We start from the raw sequence: 24,405 nt of genomic DNA, 5'->3' as shown, positions 1-24,405 counted from the left end.
GAATAGCTCCCGATATTCGAATATCGAATCCCATTATAGTCTATGGGAGAAAAATACTTGGGACTTGGAAATCAATATTTGACCACTAGGAGGTCACCAAGTGCACAATGACACCTCAGGAAATGATGCCAACACCTCTGGAATGCATATAGGACAGCAGGGAAAGCATGCCTGGCTGCATCTAACACTAGTGATGAACGAACATCCCAATTTTCCCAAGTGTACGCTGAAGATTCACGAACAAATTATGAATGTAAAGTAGAAGCAAACGTTTCGGTTTAACAGTACACACTTGCGTACGTATCAGGTCAGGTGCAGTGTAAAATACGTAATAACGAAAATTAACGATAACTACAAATCAGTAGTAGCAAGATAACAGGTATTATCCCGCAATCACAGCTGTATACCGGATATATAATTATTAATTTTTTTAAATAATAAAATAAATGGTCTGGTCAACGCCTTTACAGGACGCAGACTGTGCAAATCAGTAGTAGCAAGATAACAGGTATTATTCAGCACTCATAGTATACAGCCTGTCCCTCTCTAGCTCCAACCAGTGACATAGTTTAGCCATCCAATCACAGTTAGTTTTTTTTAAAGTACTGCGTATTCCTAGTGCCTGTCCCTCCCCCCTGCGAATCAAATTTTTACTGCGTTATCGTTCGAATATTTGAATGCAATTGAATAGCAGGAATAGCATACTTTTCGATTGAATAGCTATTTGATTGAATACTATTCGCTCATCACTAGTATACATGGCTATAGCTATAGGGTGTACTATACCTGCTGTGGGGTCTGCTATTCATACCTGCTGTGGGGTCTAAATTCACATAAAAAGACATGAGGATTATAAAAGGTACATGAAGTGTCCTGTTGCAGACTTTAAAATGGACCAAGTAGAATTGTTACATTTTAAGTAGATCAAGTATTACAAGTCAATATAAGAAACTTTGTAAACTTCCTCAGACATCTCAAAAGTTTCTGATTACGCCGGGTCTAAAGGCCCTATTCCACGGGTCGTTTAGAGGAGCAATATCGTTCGTATTCGGCCGATATCGGCTGCTACGAACGATATTCGTCCCGTGGAATAGAGTGCAACGATCAGCCGACATCGTTCATGTCGGCTGATCGTTGCAGTCGCTTGTTTTTCAACATGTTAAAAAACAAGCGACTGATATAGCAGCGATCTGCTGCCGTTGCTCCGTTGAATAGGAGCGTCGGCAGCAGACGCTGCTATATCCTATGGGCTGCCCGGACGATCAGCGATCCCCCAGGCAGCCCCCTCGCAGCTCCCCGCCGCCCCCTCCCGCACTCACCCGCTCGCTGCAGCCGCGTTGAATAGCGGCGGCAGCGAGCGGGGAACGAGGAGCAAACGAGCGCTAAGCGCTCGTTTGCTCCTCCAAACGAGTCGTGGAATAGGGGCATTATTCCTGAGGGGCATGCAGCAATGTGCTCCACACACTTGTCTGCTTTATAGACTCTAATAGCGCAAACAAGTCAGATTTAATTGGCAGCAGGGGACTGAAGCACGTTGGAATTCATTTTCCCTGGCTGTATCTCAGATCGCAGCAGGTCTCAGGAGTTGGGACCTGGTGTGATCAGTTACTTTTGATGTGTCTACGGACATATAACAATTTGCTTGAAATGACAGTAATGCTTTAAATGGACTGTCATGTGTTAGGTGGTTAAAAATCTATTGAAGTCTCTATAACGATTGTTCTTTAAATGAAAAATTTATTTGCTATTGTTGCAGAAAATTGCAGTGTCTTTGAATTAACTTTCCGAGCACTTTCTATTATGTTATCTCCCGATATCACTTATTCCGTTCTTTTAGTGCTGAAACCACTTAGTTGTAATTGTGCAGTGTAGATGCCTACACCCCGCCAGGCTCATCAGCACTTAGAGGAAGTCATAATTGAAAAGTGATCTGTAAAAGATGCTTTAATTATAGTGTCAGCATAACTGAACTGGAACCAGACAGTGTCTGAAGGAGCATGGAGCTCAGCACCACAATAAACTGCTATATGGGTCACATGAGAGGGGATTACCACACATACTGCTCAATCTCCAAGGCTTTAACAGTATCTAATACAGAGTATTAACCACATTAAGAAATGTTAAACTTTTCTCATATCATAAAGACATGTAAAACATTTTGATATTTCAGGATTTGGGTGCTGAGACCCCCACCAATCTATAGGATGAGCTAAGTGCCATAGCCTGGGGTTGCTAGGTGGTAGCAGTGGGCTAGGTATAGGGGTACCAACTAGGCACTTGTCATGATGGCCAGGAGTGGTATACCCACCCTATATTAGCACTAGGCTTTGAAAAAGTAGAACAAGGTGTATGAGAGTGTAGGTGCGGAGCAAAAATGAGCACAAAGTCCAGCACTTAATCAGAATAATACTTGAAAAATCTTAAGTGCAATACAGTGGTAGACTTTAAGGGTGAAAGTGCACAACAGATAATCACAAACATGGGAAGAACAATGTCCATTCTCCTGATGGACAACACATAGGACTTGACTGGGGTGCTTGTGGTGTAGGTAGTAGGGGTTTCTTGAGTAATGTTAGGTTAAGGGTCTGTCTTTGGGCCTTGCCAAATAAGTACAGACCTCTGCCAGGGCAACTTGTACTGTGTGAGACTTGGTTGAAGAAGCTCATACTCATGGTTAGAACTGAGAAGAATAAGAAAGAAGCCTTATGCCAGAAGAGTCCACAGAGTGTCAGGTCTGGTACTATGAGTCCCAGGGTTGAACAAGTGGGTGTACCTAACCCCTCAAGGTTCCCCAAGTACGTTGAGCAGGAATCAGTTGAATTTGTCGGCTTAGGCACTTTGCTCCACTGCAGACTAATCCTGCATATATGGATTGTCCTGAAAAACTGCAGAATAAGTTATCCCAGGCGTAGGCAGGGTTTTCCCAGGGCACACTTACCCCACCTTTAGCACTGCATAGATTTTATCACAATACTCCAAAAAACTATCTCCTGTCTCTCTCTATCTCCCAGTAACACAATACCAAAAGACCCCTTAGCAAGGCCCTGGCCTTGGGCCAGGCCCTGGTGTAGACCTTAGCAGGAAATCTGGGGTTTGTGTCGGTCTCACTTCTCCATCCACTAAGTCCCTCCCAACAGGAACTAACTAGTTTGTATAGGGGTGACTAGGACTAATCTCCTATTTGTTGGGAAAGTGCTAGAAAGAGAGTGGGGTGAGTCACCTCAAGCCAGTGATTGGATAACATAAAACACAGTAAGAAACAGAGTTAACCCTTTAGACTTTTAGCTTTGCAGTAAGAATAGGGGAAATTGAGACACCATTTTTTTTTTTTTTGTAATGACAGTGTCAACTTAAAAGGGTAGTAAGTAGTTGTAAATTTTAGGTACAAAGGTTCTCCATGCCCAACACCATTCTCCCGGAGCTGGTCCCCTTGCACAGAATGTCTAGTGCTAACATGGTATATATATAGTAACATAGTAACATAGTAAATAAGGTTGAAAGAAGACAAGAGTCCATCAGGTTCAACCTAGGGAAACCCTACTGTGTTGATCCAGGGAAGGCAAAAACCCCCACGAGGCAGACGACAACCACCCCACCACAGGGAGAAACCCCCCCCCCCGACTCCAATGGCAACCAGAACAATCCCTGGATCAACGTATCACCGGAAATCTAATGCCCATAACTTGTAATATTATATTGTTCAAGAAAAGCATCCAGGCCTCCCTTGAACTTATTTAATGAATCGGCCATGACAACATCATGTGGCAGAGAGTTCCACAGTCTTACCGCTCGTACAGTAAAGAACCCGCGTTGATGCTGATGATAAAATCTTCTTTCCTCTAGACGTAGAGGATGCCCCCTTGTCATGGTTACAGACCTAGGAGTAAAAAGATCACTACAAAGAACTCTGTACTGTCCATTCATATATTTGTACATTGTGATCAGATCGCCCCTAAGACGTCTTTTTTCTAGCGTAAATAACCCCAAGCTTGATAACCTGTCCTGGTACTGTAACCCACCCATTTCCTTAATGACCTTTGTTGCCCTCCTCTGCACCCGCTCCAGTTTAGCTGTGTCCTTTTTATATACCGGTGCCCAAAACTGTACACAGTATTCCATGTGTGGTCTGACCAGTGACTTATAAAGAGGCAAAACTATGTTCTCATCTTTAGCATCTATACCTCTTTTGATGCATCCCATTATTTTATTAGCCTTGGCAGCTGCTGCCTGGCACTGATCGCTAAAGTTGAGTTTACTGTCCACTAATACCCACAGGTCCTTTTCGGAAGTAGTTTTACCCAGTGTTTTATTATCTAGCACATAACTGTATTTATTATTTCTATGGCCCAAGTGCATAACCTTACATTTATCCACATTAAACTTCATTTGCCATTTCACCGCCCAAGCCTCTAGCTTCTCCAAATCCCTCTGTAATATGATATTATCCTCCTCTGTACTGATTACTTTACCCAGTTTAGTGTCATCTGCAAAAATGGAGATTCTGCTCTGTAGCCCCTCTACAAGATCATTAATAAAAATATTAAAAAGAAGTGGACCCAAGACTGACCCCTGTGGTACCCCACTAGTTACTAAAACCCAATCTAAATATGTTCCATCAATGACCACCCTCTGTTTTCTATCAAACAGCCAGTTACTTACCCATTTGCATACGTTTTCCCCGAATATATGGTATTGCTCGTTCAATCAGTGGATATAGCAGTGTCACACCACAGCCACAGCTTGGCTGACCGGGCAATACATATGTTGACCCCAAACACAATGGGGGGGGGGGGTATTAAGACTGGCATATGGCAGCATAGCTTTGATGAATTACCCCCAAGAAATGACAATGATAGAAGCGAAATAAGGTAAGTATACAGATATGTTTTACCCCCATTTCAGTGGATATCATGCGGCAATGCTGACTACTATTAAAGTCTACGGCACTCCATTCTCACTGCAGATTTTCATTCCACTGTGAGAATATAGCAACAAAGCAGTGTAAAAGTTAAGATGTAGAGGGAGATTTATTAAACTGGTGTTCAGTGTTCACAGATTCTTTAAAAAATGAAAGGTGGAATCTGATTGGTTGCTAGGGACAACTAAGACAAGTCTACTTTACACCAGTTTGATAAATTTCCCCCATAGTGCTGCTGTTACAGAAAAAAAAAACAGTAAAGGAGCCATGCTTACCTGTATCTCTGCATCTACGGGACCACTGCTAAGTTACAGCCCACTCAGCCAATCACTGACTGTGGCAGGACAGCACAGTGATAGGCTGAGTGGTCTGTCCCTGAATGGGGAACCAGGAGATTCTGCTGGAGGGCATTGGGGAAGTGCATACAGTTAAGCATGGATTCTTTATTGTTTTTCATTATAACAGCAGCACTATATCTCAATTTTTATATCACTATGGCGCTATATTCTTGCCGTGGAATATAAAATTGGCTACAAGAATGGAGTGCCATAGACTTTAGTGGTAATTAGTATCACGGTGTGAAACCCGCTGTGACACGGTCCCTATGAAGGTACCCTTAAAGTTCTATTGCTAGCCAGTTAAATGATCTATGATTTGTGTATGGGAATTGAGATACTGGTACAACATCTAGTTAGCTTCAATAGTTATGTGTATGTACAGTACAAGGATATTGACATTTTGGCATTTCGGATTAACACAGGGTCTCCATGGTAATAAAAGGAATGAAGAAATGTTGTCATTAGATTATTTTGATTCTGGTGGTTTTAGCATTTATTATCATATGTAAATATATCTTTCTTTTTTTTTATTTGCTTATTTTAAGCACTTATAAAACAGATGTACATCTATATCATAAAAATGAAAGTTTGTCTGTCTGTCTGTCTGTCCCAAATAGACTTCCAAACGCCTGAACCGTTTGACCCCAAATTTGGCACACAGATACATTGGGTGCCCGGGAAGGTTATTGCAAAGGTCCCGTCCTCGCCAGATGTACAGGAGGGGAGGGGGAGGGGAAAGAGTGCCCCATAGAGATGAATGGGAAAATCTCCTCACTGCAAACACAGGTGATATAATTAGCTGCAGCTTTGCCCAGAGTAAACGGCAGTTGGGAGCCTTAGCAACCAATAGGATTACTGCTTTCATTTTCACAGGGAGCAATGGTTGCTAGGGAAGCTGCCTCACAACATCCACAGTAATAACTGGTAGACCCCCTACTCCATCTATACAGTATATGTATACAGGACCCCCTACTCCATCTATACAGTACATGTATACAGGACCCCCTACTCCATCTATACAGTACATGTATACAGGACCCCCTACTCCATCTATACAGTACATGTATATACAGGACCCCCTACTCCATCTATACAGTACATGTATACAGGACCCCCTACTCCATTTATACAGTACATGTATACAGGACCCCCTACCCCATCTATACTGTACATGTATACAGGGCCGCCTACTCCATCTATACAGTACATGTATACAGGACCCACTACTCCATCTATATAGTACATGTATACAGGCCCCCCTACTCCATCTATACAGTACATGTATACAGGAGCCCCCAATACCACCATACCTTGACTGGATAACACCATCATATCAGACCTGACCAATACCACCATACTGTGACTGGATAACACCGCTATACCAGACCTGACCAATACCACCATACCATGACTGGATAACACCGCCACACCAGACCTGACCAATACTACCATACTGTGACTGGGTAACACTGTCATAACAATACCACCATACTATGACTGGAAAAAACTGCTATAGCAGACCTGACCAATACCGCTATACTGTAACTGGATAACACTGTCATACCACACCTGACCAATACCGCCATACTGTGACTGGATAACACTGCCATACCAGACCTAACCAATACCGCCATACTATGACTGAATAACACTGCCATACCAGACCTAACCAATACCCCCATACTGTGACTGGATAACACCACTATACCAGACCTGACCAATACCGCCACATTGTGACTAGTGAACACCGCCACACCAGACCTGACCAATACCGCCATACTGTGACTGGATAACACCGCCATACCAGACATGACCAATACCGACACACTGTGACTAAATAACACTGCCATACCAGACACCAGACCTGACCAATACCGCCATACTGTGACTGGATAACACCGCTATACCAGACCTGACCAATACCGCCATACCCCCCCCCCCCCCCCCGAAAAGACACCAGATTTTCTGGCAAGTCTGAACGGGAGGGTACTGCCCCTCTGCAAGGTGCTACCCTACGCACCAGACCATGGGTGCCTAATGGTAAATACGACCCTGCAGGTATACAGGACACTACAGGTATACAGGACCCAAAAACTATACACTACAGGTGCACAGGACCTCCACCAACTATATAGTACAGGTATACAGGACCTCCACCAACTATATACTACAAGTATACAGGACCCCAAAACTATACCCTACAGGTAAAACAGGACCTACACCAACTCTATACTACAGGTATACAGCACCTTCACCAACTCTATACTACAGGTATACAGGACCCCAAAGCTATATACTACAGGTATGCAGGAACCCCACCAACTATATACTACAGGTATATAGGACCCCAAACTATACACTACAGGTATACAGGACCTCCACCAACTACAGTTATACAGGACCTTCAAACTATGCACTACAGGTATACAGGACCCCCAAACTATATACTACAGGTATACAAGACCTCCACCAATTATACACTACAGGTATCCAGGACCCTCAAACTATAAACTACAGGCATACAAGACCTCCACCAACTATACATTACAGGTATACAGCACCAACTATATACTACAGGTATACAGGACCCCCGAACTATACAGTACAGGTATACAGGACCTTCACCAACTGTACACTGCAGGTATACAGGACCTCCCTCAACTATACACTACAGGTATACAGCCCCCCCCCAACTATGCACTACAGATAAGCGAGACCCCTAAAAACTATACATTGTGGGTATACAGAACCCCTCCAACTATGCACTACAGGTATACACTAATTTCACTGATTAGCTCAGATGAAACAATACCTTTAGCTTGGCCTCCTGGGCACCTTAGAACAAATCTAATTAACACACTGACACTTTATACCCGGGCAGCGCCGGGTACATTTTCTAGTATTATAATAATAATAATAATAATAATAATAAAAAAGTGCGTCAATTTCATATCACAGAAAAAGTTCAATTTGATTAACTCATATATAACCATATTTTATTCCCTTAGCACCCATACCCAACCCACTCAGTTTGGACAGGAAAAGGAAAAGAGAAAAAAAACTTTCTATTTTATTACCACCAAATAACACATAACACCGAATTTTCAGATCCACTTTTTCCAAAAAGAATGAAATCTTATCAGCTCATACTAAGATATATATATCTAACAGTATATAAATATATCTTTACATATATATATATATATATATATATCAGTATATAAATATATCTAACCATAGCAGTAAGAATTTATCACGCACACTACATAGTCCTATTTTATTTACTTTTCTATTTTTTTAGGACATACCCGTCAAATGTAACCCCCCCCCCCCATACATGCACAAATTAAGTTAGATATATATTCATGTAAATATTTAATAAACTACATCATAATTATCTTTTCCTCTTATTTTGTTAACAATATAAAACACAATGCATTACCCATACAATTGATCATGGACACAGCATGAATTAATCTTTGTTATTAATGAAAGCCGCATGGCCCCGTATGGTTCTAATCTAGCTGAAAATTAAAGTTACAAAGAACCCTGCTGAGAAGTGTCATGTTGGGTCATCAGTTTTGATCTTCCTCATAAGTGAGCAGAGCCTTGAAGACAAGGAACTACATAGCGATCTTAACACTGATGTGCTCAACAAAAAAATTGTCATTTACTTGGGATTGCATGACATCTAGTGGTAGATATTGGCATTTGCATGTTTCTGATGTAGATAAATGTTTTACTAGAACTCCACTGTTCCATCTAAACAAAATATTTTATATGCAAATCCCTACATGATTTGTGATGCTCCCAGGATTATTCCCAAAGATTAAAAGAAGCTGATGAACAGACCACAAGCATATAATCTGTGTATTCCTCAACTGTACAAGAATAACAAGATTTAGATGTTGCAACAATATTATAGCTAATGAGATTAAACTAGGCTGTGATTATAAAGTCATAAAGGTTCCCTGTAATAATGGTTACAAAGGTCTAGTTTATCTATCTATCTATCTATCTATCTATCTATCTATCTATCTATCTATCTATCTATCTATCTCCTATCTATCTATTATCTATCAATCTATCTATCTTCTATCTATCTATCTATCTATCTCCTATCTATCTATCTATCTATCTATCTATCTATCTATCTATCTATCTATCTATCTATCTATCTATCTACAATAGAGGATTGGTGTATATTTTGTTCCAATATCTTGTGACTGATTTCTTAAAATGTAGCACTGCCACAGTGAATGTATCGAAGTAAAAAGTGGAAAAACTTGCACAAGCCTATTCATCTGGACCTGACCAGACATAGGTCTGCACCTGTTTGGTCGACTCTTTAAAAAGTTGCAAATGATAAATTGGGCGCTAATCCCGGATTATGCAAACTTCTGGGTGAATACTCAAAACAGGCAGATTATTAAAAAAAAATTTTGTCCTAAAATTAGTCTCCCATCAAATACTGGTTCATAAATAGAATTTAGAGCAAAAATGGGTGAAAATTCAATTATTCACCTAAAAATATACACAAAGCCATTGACACATTTCCCCCAATTTTTCAGTTCAGTTCAGGGGACTGAAGCATTGCATTTTTTTTTCTCTTTATGGCACATTGTCTGGATAGCAGCTGTTTTCATTTGTTTCTATCCATTGACACCAACTCCATGTATCTGACACAGAATAGGCAGGATTAAATGAAAACTATGGACTTTTTTTTAGCATTTAGTGTCACTGTCTTTTTGCAAAACGTTTTAAATGTCAAAAGTTTTAAACAGTCGGGGTCTGAGTGTTCTGACCTGTACAGAGGCGTAACTAGAAATGGCTGGGCCCCATAGCAAACTTTTGATTGGGCCCCCTTCCTTCCCAACTGACCCTAAGCTGTCAACCTGGTACTGAAAATGATGACAGTTCAGGGGGCCCAGTTTATTGCAGGAGCAGGCAATGGGGCCCCCCTGATGTGGTGGGCCCCATAGCAACTGCTATGGCTGCTATGGTGGTAGTTACGCCCCTGGACCTGTACCAATCAGGAGATAGGACCAGGAGAAGACTGCGCTAAGTGCGGTCCTCTCCCAGCTCTGTGTCACAAAATCAGTTGGGCTTATAATGGAGCTCTATGGACTTCGACTGATTATTCTGACACAGAGCGGGTGCAGCGCACACTTTTCCCTGATCGTTCTCCCGAACGGTACAGGTCTGAACATTTTGACCCGGGCTGATCAAAACTTTTGACATGTCTCTATGACATGTCAAAAGGTTTCCAAAGGTCAGTGACACTTTTAGCTATGTTCCCACTGCAGGATTTTAGTAAGGAATGATGGCCATCTATTGATAATGAGGGTAGTAAAAAAAGATCATGGTCGACGTCCTTTTGTTGTTAGCCTAGATGTGCTATAGTTAAGCTTACTTTTACAAGTCTCTGAATAGGGGGCTCATATCTCAAGATTAAAAGTAGTATGGCTGGGATATGAAGATGATCAGTGCTGATCATGCGGTCTGTTCCCTGAGAGAACATTGCCAAGAGCTGAACTCAGCAATGTTTGGTAGTCTGATTAGCAGTGAAAGAAGTGCTCTGTTGATCGTTGATTGTCCCAAAGTTCAAACCCCCACCACTAGTTAACACCCTGTTCTTTACTTCCCTTTTTTGTTAAGTTATTGTTATGCTACATAATATTACACAGTCTGCACCTATGTATAATACAGTATGATAGGGCAATGAATAAATCAAGCTAAAAACATCGAAAAATCTAAATGGGGGGGGGGGATAATATGTCTTATAACAGTTTCATTTTAAAGCAATGAATGACAGGCTCATTGTGCTGCAGCCCCAAATGTACCATGTACGTAACTCCCCATGTGTATCACCAGGCTGGGGCTCAGCAACTCCAGTGCTTAGATTGTCACCAAGTCTCTGATAAGCTGGGAATTCTACAAGGTTTGCTACATTAAAAGGCTGTCTTTATGCTGACATGTACATTGAAGTTTCCATGGAAACAAGAACCCAAAATTGTCTTAGAAGACAAAATCTTGGTTAATGAAAACTTCAAGTTGATGTTAGCAACACAGAGCATCCATTGTTCTAAATTAATAAATCATCTACAGGTAAATGCATCGTGTGAATAAGGTTAATGCTCTTTGCAGCCAAATAGGGTGATACAAAATGAAGGTATTAGAAAGGGGTTGTTTAGGAGTAGGGACGGAAACTGTGGGAAGTAAACATACATATTGGGGGAGATTTATCAAACATGGTGTAAAGTGATACTGGCTCAGTTGCCCCTAGCAACCAATCAGATTCCACTTTTCATTTTCCAAAGAGTCTGTGAGGAATGTAAAGTGGAATCTGATTGGTTGCTAGGGGCAACTTAGCCAGTATCACTTTACACCATGTTTGATAAATCTCCTCCATTGTGTTATGTCTAGTGCAGTCTAGTGGATGGCCCAAGGAAATATCTTTGTGTCATGCCCATAGATTAGGATAGGAAGTAACATGTCACTGTGTAAGAAACCGAAAGCTGGACACACTGAGCTTATAGTAGTATACTGCACACAGGACTGAAATGCTGCTGATTTCTTTCAGATTTTGACTTACCTATTGAAGTTAAAGCAACTCTGTACCCACAATCTGACCCCCCCCCCCCCCCCAAACTACTTGTACCTTCGGATAGCTGCTTTTAATCCAAGATCAGTCCTGGGGTCCGTCCAGCAGGTGATGCAGTTATTGTCCTAAAAAAACAACTTTTAAACTTTTAGCCCAGTGTCAAATTGGCGTGGCCTAGAGTGTCTATGCCCCAGACTTGCATCGCCCCTCCAGCCCTCCTCCCTGCCCTCCTCATCATTAGTAATGCCTCAGGCAGGATTTCTCCTATTTATCACCTGTCTGAACATTGCACAGGTGCCTTAACAATCCAGCCCATGCACAGTGTTCATACAGGTGATGAATAGGAGAAATCCTGCCTGGGGCATTGCTAATGATGAAGGGCGGGGAGGAGGGATGGAGAGGTTTCACAATCCTAGGGCATGGGTACTCTAGGCCACGCTAATTTGACACAGGGCTGCAAGTTGATTTTTAAGAGCAATAACTGCATCAGCCACCGAACAGACCCCAGGACAGATCTTGAATTAAATGCAGCTATCTAAAGGTAAAAGTTGTGTTGGGGGTGGGGGGCATCAGATTGTGGGTACAGGGTCGCTTTAAAGAGATACTCTGGCCATATATTAATGAAGCTGCACAGAAAACCCATACTCCCATAGCACACTCTCTTAGGTTCCTCCGGTGACATTTTCAGGTTACTCGTTGACAATTCTGGCTTCTACTTCAGAGATGGACTTCTATGAATGGGGGCAGCATGCTCAGCCAATCACTGACAGTGGTAGGACAACGAGATCAGTGGTTGGCTGAGTGGGCTATCACTGCCAAGATGAGGTTGTCTTGGCTGTACCGGCCATAGGGCTTGTTCGAGGACCCGAAGATGTCATAGAAGAACCCTGCGGAGTGTGTTAGGGGAGTATGGGTTGGAATCTGCAACAAATCTGCAACATTTTAGTCCTGTGTGAATATACCCTTACTGTATAACATTGATCCACGCCTTCTCCAAAACTGGGCTCTTTTCTTAAGGTCATATTAGATGGCCAAAGCGCCGATTTCCCAGATTGGTGCTTGTTTACAGAGCCTACCTTATCGCTGTTTACTGTGACCCTTGAATAGGAAAGTAAAGGGGTCTATGTCACCAGTTTAAAGATAGTAAAGTGCAGGAACAGCTTGTATAGCTGACAACATGCTACAGATACAGGAAGGCACCCCCCTTGGGCAGGCTAAGGTTTCACCTTGCCTCAATGCTGGTATATCCTTGACAGTCATAATGTATGACGAATGAAGATTTATTGCTTGGCACAATCACTTGTATGGTAAGGGATCCTCAGCCGGTGTTTACTGGTCACTAAAATACTCTTATTGTAACTGTAATAGAAATCTGCACACAATGTACAATAGTATAAAAAAGATTTTACAGTGCACAGTGAATCTCTTACCGCTACTTTATAAACTTGGAAACTGGAAAAAAATACAGGCAACAGTCTCTATTCCTGTCCTCCGTAACCCTATACAACTCACTAAAGAAAAACTGTGACAGGTGAGCCCAGTGTCTTCTGCTGGTGTCCCCCTCCACCCCTCTCCCCTACTGCATTACAGGAGCTGTAGTTGTTTTATTTATTTATTTTTTAATTAGAACATTTTTAAAATATAACCAAATAACAATATCCCTTATGGACATGCCCTCAACCCGCATGCAATACACTGTATAGAGAACATGGGATTTTTTTTCTCCTTATGCACCTATTATACTTTATACAGTGTTACATAGAGGTATGGAGTGTACATTCAACATACTGTATGTCATATGCCCAGGGGCCGTTTCTAGGTCATTTTGGCCACAGGGCGAATCTTGATAAAAGCGGGGAGGTAATCAAGATTCAGGTTACTAGGAGGAATCAGTGTGTATGTTAAGGCATAGAGCGGTGCAGTGCCCCTTCTAAATAATGTTCTACTGAATACAAAAAAATCATTCAGTGACTCACAGGTGACGTCTTCTTTGATCTGAGGCATCACTTTCCTTTTGCTCTCCATCCGGTCCAGGCCACCAGGAAGATTTCTTCCAGCTACAATTCATCTCTTGAGGACCTGCCAGACAAACATCTTAGGCTCCGCACATTTCTAGCAACTTCCTTCCCTTTTCCCCCACCCATAAGGTCCCATACTGAAGTAATTCTTGTTGTGCCTTCCATATAGTAATAATGTCTCCTGTAGTGTAGCTCCCTCTCTGCAGCCTCTGTGTAGTATAGCTCCCTGTGTGGAGTTTAGGCATCTCTGTTGTATTGCCCACCTATGTGCAGTACAGTCCTCCCTCCACCTTCATGCTGATGATGAGGTGAGTGCAAGGGCCAGACGCTGTAGGGCTCCCCCTAGCTGTTGGCGCCCCGTGCGGTGGCCCGGCTCGCCCAGCCCTAGAAACGGCCCTGCATATGCCAGTAACTCTGAATCCTACGCTTATCACTACACAGTACTTATTATGCCATACTATTATCAATCCTGTTTTAGATTTCTCCTATGGTTACAAAAAGAGTATTTTTTTAGTGAGCAGTAAACACCTGCTGAGGATCCCTTACAAGTGATTGTGCCAAGCAATAAGTCATACATTACAACTGTCAAGGATATACCAGCATCGAGGCAAGCTGAAACCTTAGCTCGCCCAAGGAGGGTGCCCTCCTGTATCTTTAGCATGTTGTCAGCTATACAAGCTGTTCCTGCACTTTCCTATCTTTAAACTGGTGACATAGACCCTGTTACTTTTCTTTTTAAGAGCCATAGTAAAGATCTATAAAGTGTGTAATAGACTATGTAAACAAGCCATCTATTACAGGCAACATTAGGACTGCATCCAACTTCTTCAGCCACCGGTAATCAAATGCTGCACGCTCAGACATGCTCAGACAAACCCGAGCATGCTTGAGGTTTGCTCATCTCTAATTGTTACCATTAGAATTAAGGCTAATTATTTTAATTGACAAGGTCAGAGTGCCCGAGGAAAGCCACTCAACAGAAACTGCTGTCAAAGGAGCAACCAAAAAAACCTTAAAGAAACCCATAATACAGCAAGGAACTCCATTTTACAATGAGAGTGACCTTTCCATCCAAGAAACCATCAGCGGTAGGGAGCAGGTCACATATTAATTAGAAGAAAAAAAAATCCCTTCCTTATTAACCCCTTTAAGTTAAATGGGCCAGAGCTGCAATACTACACACAGCCTGTGTACATAGCTGCATAGCTGGCACATATATATTTTTTTAGAGTAGCCATGCTATTGTTGTAAAAAGGTATTGTATTTTCTTTTTTTTTTTACTAAGCATGCATTTCAACATTGCTTTCACAGAAAGCTCATGAATATCATGAAAAAGATAGACTCCCACCCATTACAGTCAACATTTCTAATATAGTAGCCATTTTACAGGACGCTTGCTCTATAGTGGAGGAACAATAGCAGTAGTCCCTTGAGAGGTATATTGAGTATGGGCCAAATGTACATTTATTCTGTAATGGATAGTTAAAGTGTAGCATGTGTATGATTGCTCTGTTGCCAACCTATAAGCAGGTCTTCTTATATCATCTCCAGGTATGTATTGACCGAATTGCGCCATTAATGCATGTTCTATGGGTCTCGGATAATTTAGCATTTCTATAATCTGAGAAGATGTACTATATCATTATTATCGATTCTCCACCATTCTAGTCGCACTTTGTAGACATTACTGATACATTACCAAAAGCTGTAGAATCAATTTTACAACTAAACCCTAATAACTATAGGCAATTTACAATCTTATGTACAGTATGATGGCTTTAAGAAAGAAATTGCACTTTAGTGTAAAGAATTATAGAAGGTTCACTGAGATACCTGTATTTACCTTAGTGTTCTAGGCCCAATTTAGATGGTGTACCTGCCACATGCATCCAGCCTTGGTGTCTGAAAGTGCCCATATGTCCCCCATAAAGATACCTTGTCTGGGTTCAACATGGCATGCAATAGTTGGTGGGAGAGGGGTCCTATTATAGTTTATTTCAATATATAAGGCTACATTTACACTATGTTTATGAACTTTTGGTGGGCTCTATGGTGGGTTTCAATTGGCAAGCTGTCAAAACTGGCCATCAATGTGGAGCCTGATGTATCTATTGAGTCCCGGACATTAGGAAATTAGGCCCAACACAGTCCCAGTTAGACTATAGTAAGCCCAATAAAGTCAATGGAAACATCAGACTTTACATCAGCTTCCCATTTTGACTGGTGACGTAGAGCATACTGAAAGTACATGAATATAGTGTAAGAAAAAAAAAAAAATCACATATCATACATCATGTATCAGCTGCAGTAACCAGTCAGAAAAATAACTGTGCCTGTTGCCTGTGGATGTGAAAACTTTTAAAATGTAAAATAGAAAAAAAAAACTATATTGGGACATTTAATAAGAGTGGGACACTGTCCAAGTGGAGGGCCAGTACAAAGTGTGCAATGCTAACCTCCTGGTCAGGTATTGTGCAGAGAACAAGTGTACAACATTGTTAAACTGGAATAAATGGGCCTGTGTTCTGGGTCCCAGTAGTTGGGCCATCACCAATTTAGAAAGTTACATAGAGACCAGTTAAAGTGACACTGTCACCCCCTTTTTGCATTCTGACTTCTCTACACAGGTGTAAAGGGTAAATGTAGTAGTTTTTATACCTTATTTTATGTCATACGTCATAGTGCTTGTTCAAGTAAATAGTGATTTATTAACCGCAGATTGTGCTAAGTGGGCGGGGCTTTGCAACAACAGCACCACTTAGCCCCACCCACAGTGCTTCCGTTACCCCGCTCCTCCATGACATCAAAGGCACATAAGTCCCCTCAATGCCCATTGGTGTGGGCTGAAGTTGAGGGGGTGGGGCCTAGACCTTTTGGCCAGCCTGTTCCAATGGTCAGAGAGGGGGCGGGGCCTATGTGCACATGATGTCATGAAGGGGCGGGTCAACAGTGCCTCTGTGTGTGGGGCTAAGTGGCGCTGTTGATGTGAGGCCCCGCCCACTTAGCACAATCTGCAGTTGATAAAAGATCGCTTTTTACTTGAACAAGCACCAAACCGTATGATATAAAATAAGGTATGAAAACTGCTAAATTTTACCTATTACACCTGTGTAGAGAAGTCCAGAATGCGAGTCAGACATTGTCACTTTAAATCTAATTTTTAAATGTATTCAGTTAAAATTCAAAACAGGAATTAAATTATTTGGTTGCTATGGGCAACACTGATACATATTCTTAGAACAGTTTTTTTTTTCTATGCCTGAGCAGCTTCTTGTCTGTTCAGAAATTGACATTGTATGATAATCCAACACCTGTTGAGAGTCATGGATGCCTGCCTGTCGAATCCTCTCTCCATATGTCCTATACATATAATTACATTCCTCTCTGTAATTCCTGTCAAGTGTTAGCATAATGACATTATATTTAAACCAGTATATGCCTGTGCGTATTCATAGTCTAAGAAATGTCACAGTAATGCTTCTTACACATGTTCACTATGGTATGTCTATAGACATATGCCGGCTGAGGAGCATACATGGACATCCTTCAAAAGTCCATGGTCAATGCCTGTAATGGGGGTGGAGCAAGACCATCACTTCTGTACTAAATATATCACATTGCTCATCGGGATATTTTAGGAGTTTTATATTGACTAGTGCTGAAGCAGTGGCTGTGGGCAGACACACAAGTGCTGGCTACATGTGCTACAGAGTCTTCTATTAGCAGCATAAAGAAGCAACTAGAACTAGTGAGGACGGGATGTCGGAAGTGCGATCACACTGGCTACATTTCCAGAACAAGTGTTTCTAAGATTGCCAATATATATGCAGAATAATTAAGTCCAGATGTTCTTCATGGTTCACGTCGCCCATTCTCATAAAACGCCTACTACCTCTCAGCAGAAGCGTCCATAATGATAACCCTGGAGATTTGCCACCATGTAACACTAAATCTCCACCTCGCATGATGTAAAAAAAACTGTGAATGAAATTCTGCCATTGACTCTAAATTACTAAAAAAATGTCAGTGCGATACTGAAACTTCTTGGACCAAACCAGATACATTCTTATGTGGACATTATGCGTAATCCGTCAGCCTCCGCTAGAGACTCTTCCCATTTTCACGCTTCTAAAAGACTTTTATTTTTTTTCGTCAAAAAATATAGATATGAAGCGGAGGCGGCCTTCTTCGGGAATCTCAAGCTAACGGACTTTAACATCATCGATACTCTTGGTGTTGGAGGATTTGGAAGAGTTGAGCTGGTAAGCGAAATCTCTAATTTTATTGTATGTAATGTCCATGTGAGATAAAGCAGCAATATAGTCAATGCTTTTCATAGTCATGGAAGATGGAAAATGGGATGCTTGGGCAGCAATATAGTCAATACTTTTCATAGTCATGGAAGATGCAAAAAGGGATGCTTGGGTCATAAAACTGGTGCCTTCATGTAGATGTTGCCAGCATAGGTATTCTACTAAATCTTTTACAAAATAACCCCCAGTGCAGCTGGCCTGTAAAAGTAATAGGGTTGCATGATATAACAATGATAATTAAAGTGCAATATCTACATTTTTATTATTATTTTAAATTTTAAATAAAAAAATAAAATAATAATAAAAATTATATAACAATGAAAATCAAAGTGCAATATCTATGTTCACATATGAACTTTGCTACATGTGATTTATATCCTCTGTGCCATGTTGCAGAAAAGTCACATTTTCATTATTGCAATCCTTAAAAGAGTATCCCGGTTTTAGTTATCCATCCATTTTTCTAATGAACTATTTTATTCTCAAGATCTCTGCTTGCCATCAGTAGATTGAATGGAATCACTGACTATTTACATCCAAGAGGCGGAACACCTGCCCCTATCATGTCTATCTGACATAGGGACAGAGCTCGGATAGACGTGATCAATCATGTATCTGGATTTATCGGATATGGTCAGGTTCACTGACAGCAAGCAGAAATCATAAAAATGGCGAGGAAATGAGATGCAAAGTATATTTGAAAAGCACATAGGTTTTCATTATAAAGTATAAACTATATAGCATTGGCATTTAAATAATCTTTATTTAAAAACGTACCTTGTTACAAATGTTACCATATGATGATCTCATGATCTGTATGCTATACACAGCTGTGCATATCAAGTACAGTTACTTGTTGATATACAGCTATAGGATTCTATAGGGTTTTATAGATTGATGAAAGACAATACATAATGGATTCCTGCAGTAGCCAAAGCTATTTCTTCTATACAGTGACCTCACTGTAATCTTATCATCTCCGTTTGCATATGTAGGAATAATATGGAAGAGCATAGAGAGGATTCCACTTGCTTTGAACTTGAAGTTGGTTGGTCAGTTCCAGCCCCTAGGTAATGGAGAGTGATTTATAGCTGTGCTCAGGACTTTTACAGGAGGAGTTTCTGGTATGTCATCCAGCTGGAGAATGGCAGGAACTCTGCTGAACAATGCAGCGTGGTGTAAACACAGCAACTGTCTCCAAGCGGAGGGGAGAGACTGTCACTAAATATGACATGCATGCAGGACCAGGCACCCCGGCTGTAATCCATACCCAACAACATGAGAGCCACAGGGAAGGGAAGCCCCTCACTGATCACTATAAAAGGAAAGAAGGAGTCTATGGGGGCTAATAACGCACTGACTGCTATCAAAACCACATCACTTTTATTGTACATAATTGTTGACTTTCAAAGTTTTGTCTTAGCACTGCTGGAAATAGTAAGATACAGAATGCGACCTTATGACGGCAATGTATTGGGACTGAAGACGTGTATGTTTTACCATGTGCTGAATTGCCCGCTTAGTGACTATCAGATAAAAACTAAACCATTCTAAACACTTAAAGGGGTTATCCAGCCAAAACATTTTTCTTTCAAATCAACTGGTTTTAGAAATTGTATAGATTTATAATTTACTTCTATTAAAAATCTTGTCTTTCTCTACTTATCAGCTGTTGTATGTCCTGCAGGAAATGTTGTTTACTTTTAAGTCTGACACAGTGCTCTCTGCTGCCACCTCTGTTCGAGACAGGAACTGTCCAGAGCAGGAGAGGTTTTCTATGGGGATTTGCTGCTACTCTGGACAGTTCCTGCCTCAGACAGAGATGTCAGCAGAGAGCACTGTGTCAGACTGAAAAGAAAACATTTCCTGCAGGACATACATCAGCTGATAAGTATGGAAAGACTTGATATTTTGTAACAGTGGTGAATTACAAATCTATATAACTTTCTGAAACCAATTGATTTGAAAGAAAATAAAAATTAGCTGGATAACCCCTTTAAATCTATTTATCACTATTAATATATAAGGGAAGATGATTATAGGAACATACAGTCAGTATCAGATGAGTGTAATATGGCCACATTTCTGTGTCTGTTACTGCTGCAAGTCTATGCCTGACCGCCTAATGGCCCGAGCTGAAGGCATCATAGATATCTATGATGCTGTCTGTTTGGGTCATTAGATATGTCGTCAGGCCAGGACTTGGGAAAGTAATACAATTATCTAAATCTTGCCAAAGGCCATTTCACACTGGCTGATTATCAGGCAAATGAGTATTACTAGGAATGTTTATTACCGACTTAAAATGGCCAGTGATCAGCTGACGCACAAGCAAACGCTCATTCATCGGCTGATTGATTCTTGTGTGCAAACTTTTAAATAATTTTTATCATTCGCACACTGTCCTGTCTAAACAGCACAACTGATTGAGCCTTGTAAGGCATGTGCAAACAAGCTTGTTCACTACCTTCTGTCAGGCAATGTAAAAGAACCCTAAAGGTAGTCATATACCTTCAATAACTGTCGACCGAATGATCGGTCAGCCAGTAATTATCTCTCCTGTCCTCCATATACACATAAATAGCTGGCAAAGCTTAACATTTCTGTGTTCTCTTTAGGGAGAGGTCATCTACAACCATATAATTGTGGTGGCAGCTTATCTCCCTGAGAACAAAGGGGCTATGCAGTGAAGACATATACACTATACACTGACAGGCGAACCCATTGCATGCGGTTTGCTATTAGTATAAAGTATATAGAGACCTTAAGAGTGTGCTCTATTTTCAGTATAGAGTGCAACAGACAGGCCAGTATGCAGAGAGTAGACCTACAGTACTACGTCTGATTTGACTTACACCATAGGGACTTGGGGTAATGTGTGTTGGCCAGAAACGTGGCTATACCGTGGTATAGGGTTATGTCTTTTGTGCCTTTGATTACTCCTTTGACTTTTCCCACAGAGTGTAATAGCTGTAGAAGCCTGAGGTCAAGGCTGGCAGGTTTGATAAATGGGAAAAGTCAATCCATGTAACAACCAAGGAACTTTGATGTGAATGTGTCTAAGTAAAAAGTCGCAAAAATGCATGTGAACTTTTGGGTGAATACTCAAAACAGGCAGATAAAAAAAAAAAGCTTCAACTAAAAAATATTTGCCAGTCGATACTGGTTCATAAATAGAACTTAGACCATAAATGGGTGAAAAATGCAATTATTCACCAAAAAATAGACGCACAGCCCTTGATAAATGTCCCTCATCGTCTTAGGAATCTATTATTTACATTTTTTTTAATATGCATTTCATATTAAGAAATGTATTCTTTTTCCTTTAATACAAATATGTAATATTTAGGAACAATATATGCTAACCTTCTCCATTCTCCATATTCTACAAAATGGTGTCCTTCTCTTAGCCAAGGTGACAGCACCATCTACATGATCACAACCTTCACTTTAGCAACCTTGTGGGCTCATTCAGGGTTGGCACTAGAAATAGCATCTCCTGTTCAGAAATAACTTGTTCCAGGCAACATCTTATTAAAGACTTGAAAGAGGAGATCTAAGATGTGTGGTCATGCTATTTTTAAAGAGACAACCCAAGGGAAATCCTCTGCATCATGTAACACTTGCTCAATATTTCACCATGAAAGTTTTTTAACTTGGGTGATTCCCCGATTCCCCGACACAAATAATCCCTTCCAAATGTAAAAAGTCACGTTAGATAAGACTTGATCTCACAGAGGCTCTGGTTAGAGTATATTAAGTTACATCTAATGTTATATCAGGTGTTTTCATAAGGCTATATTTTCAAATGGGACGGTCAATGAATGCCAGTGATGGGTCCGTCATCAACTACTTGGAAGCAATGCTAACCTTGATTGACCTCACAGGCCTTTATTAAATTAATATTCCCATCTTATCCTCATGGCATATCACCCTCCACCACCACCACCACATATACACACACATACACACACTTCACTGATAAGTGGGGGTCTGACCACCTATCCTGAAAATGAAGGGGGTGCAGCAGTGATCCAGTCACAGACCACCCCTGAAGTGCAGAGCCCAGCCACCCACTATGCAAGGGAAGTACAGAACCACCCTATTCAAAGTAGGGTGGTTCCCTGTGTACCAGGATGGGGTAACAGCTCTGAATCAGCACTGTTAGGCCTTTATTCACAGGATGAATTTTTTTTACTAGGGCAGCCCCCCACCAATAATTAGTGAGGACATATCCTGCCAATAAACTATCACTTTATAAGGATACAATGGCCATGATTTATAAAAAAAAAAAACATACGTTCTATTGAAATGAATGGAATCCTGTCCGGAATGTATAAACTTCGGCTAGGATTCCATCCGGCCACACGAAAAACTGACATGTCAGTTAAAACAACTCTGGCCGCACGCTCCAATGTGTGCATCGGTGAATTGGGATGTGGGTGCACACGGGTGCGTTCACCTCTGAATTCACCAGAAATTAAGATCATCCGGCCAGAATCATCTTTAGTAACACCGGACGTTCTTTGACCCGGGAATCCACCCAAGTATATAATGCAGCCTATGGAGCAGACGGAGAGGGAAGCGGATGCACAGAGTTTTCGGCGACAATTACTCCGTTTGCATATACCCAAATACTGACAATATCTGTAGCCGGGATGGTAACTCTTATTAAACCTGAGTACATGTAAATAGGACACTGTTCATTTCAGATGTGCTTTTCTTAGAAATAAGCTTGAGTAGAAGTAACACTATAGTTTAGAAAACATAGAAGTATCAAGATGATTCCAGAAGCCGCTTGGGTTCATTTTCAAAGGTTAACTCAGTATTCAGTAACTGGGTAAGCCAAGCTAACACCTATAATGAATGCCAGGGGATACATGAGTCAAAGTCATAAGACTGAGCTTACGGTGACATGGAACCCCACCATGAAAATTGTATTAATAAATCTATAATCACAATGTATCAAATTATCACGAGCTGTCACCATGGAAGACGCTCAGTTCTGAGAAGAAAGCTATTAATTTCCCATAGCCTATATTCACAATCAAATTTCCGGTAATTTATTAGGATAGGTTGAAAATGTTAAATCTGAAATAAATCCTTATTAGTAATGTAGCTTTAATCACGTGTACTGCGTCATTCACGTATGTCTGGTGATCTGGAGCCATCTCCAGGAGCTGCGTATGATGCATCCGACTTGTAAACTCACTCGATTAAGATATGTAGCATTCAGTGTTTATGGATCTTGTACACCCACATCTGAGTGAAACTGTGCTGGATCGCCAGACATATGTGTACACACGCTCACTCATACACCACTAACCTGGTATATAATCATGTGCACCACTGAGCAGGCATTTACCAGTGTGCCCTGATGGATTAATACTTACCCATGGAGGCTACTTACGTAACTTAGAAGATTATCGGCAAAAAAAGACCACTTGGTCCATCTAGGTGGCCTTTATATTATTTCCTTTCTTATCTTAGGATATATTTAGTTTATTTTCCTCTTGAACCTTATTTGGTCCGTTAACAAATTTAAAAGTTTCAATTATGTCCCTCTTCCCCTTCTTTTCTCCAGACGGATCTAGATCCTTAAGTGTTTCCTGATATTTTTTTATGTGTGACGGCCCTTACCAGTTTTGTAGCCCGTCTTTGGACCTGTTCTTTCTTATCAATATCATTCTGTAGGTGAGGTCTCCAGAACTGGACACAGTATTCTAGATGTGGCCTCACCAGAGCTCTATACAGCGGGATCACAATCTCCCTCTTCCTACTGGTTATACCTCTAGCTACACAACCCAGGATATGATTTGCTTTCCCTACTTCCAGGCTGCACTGGTTATTTTAAAGTGTACCTAGCCTATGTGATCAGTGGTAAAATTCATTCTGCAGCTTAAAATTCGGGTACCCATAGAGACAGAACATGCCGAGTCGATAATGCGAGTGACCCCTTATTCTGATTCAATTGGGGATGCACATTGCTGCCTATGCACGTTCCGTCTCCATAGAGGCCATGTTCACACGTGGTAAGACACTGGCTGGTACTGCAGTACCAGCCGGATGATCTTCACTGCAGTTGATTTTGGATGCGGCCGCATCCGTGCGCATCCGCATCCAAATTCGCCACTGCACTCAATGGAGTGTGCGGCCAGAGGCGCACACTCCATCACGTGCACTGACAGGTTTTCTGCGGCCACTATTCATTGAA

At 41.2% G+C, this 24,405-nt stretch overlaps 1 protein-coding gene across 4 annotated transcripts in view; it reads left to right on the top strand.

The window, feature by feature from the left end:
* The window catches only part of PRKG1 (protein kinase cGMP-dependent 1), a 788,657-nt gene that overhangs the window by 750,261 nt on the left and 13,991 nt on the right, over positions 1 to 24,405 (top strand). For all 4 annotated transcript variants that reach the window (XM_069980327.1, XM_069980326.1, XM_069980330.1 and 1 more), the window contains one exon: positions 18,044 to 18,140. In XM_069980327.1, coding sequence (XP_069836428.1) covers positions 18,044 to 18,140 — 97 coding nt within the window. The remainder of the gene's footprint in view (positions 1 to 18,043; positions 18,141 to 24,405) is intronic.

The sequence above is a fragment of the Dendropsophus ebraccatus genome, chromosome 8 (genome assembly GCF_027789765.1).
Source record: "Dendropsophus ebraccatus isolate aDenEbr1 chromosome 8, aDenEbr1.pat, whole genome shotgun sequence".
NCBI lineage: Eukaryota > Metazoa > Chordata > Amphibia > Anura > Hylidae > Dendropsophus > Dendropsophus ebraccatus.
The sequence above is the reverse complement of the archived record's forward strand: the minus strand, read 5'-3'. Positions and strand labels throughout refer to the sequence as shown.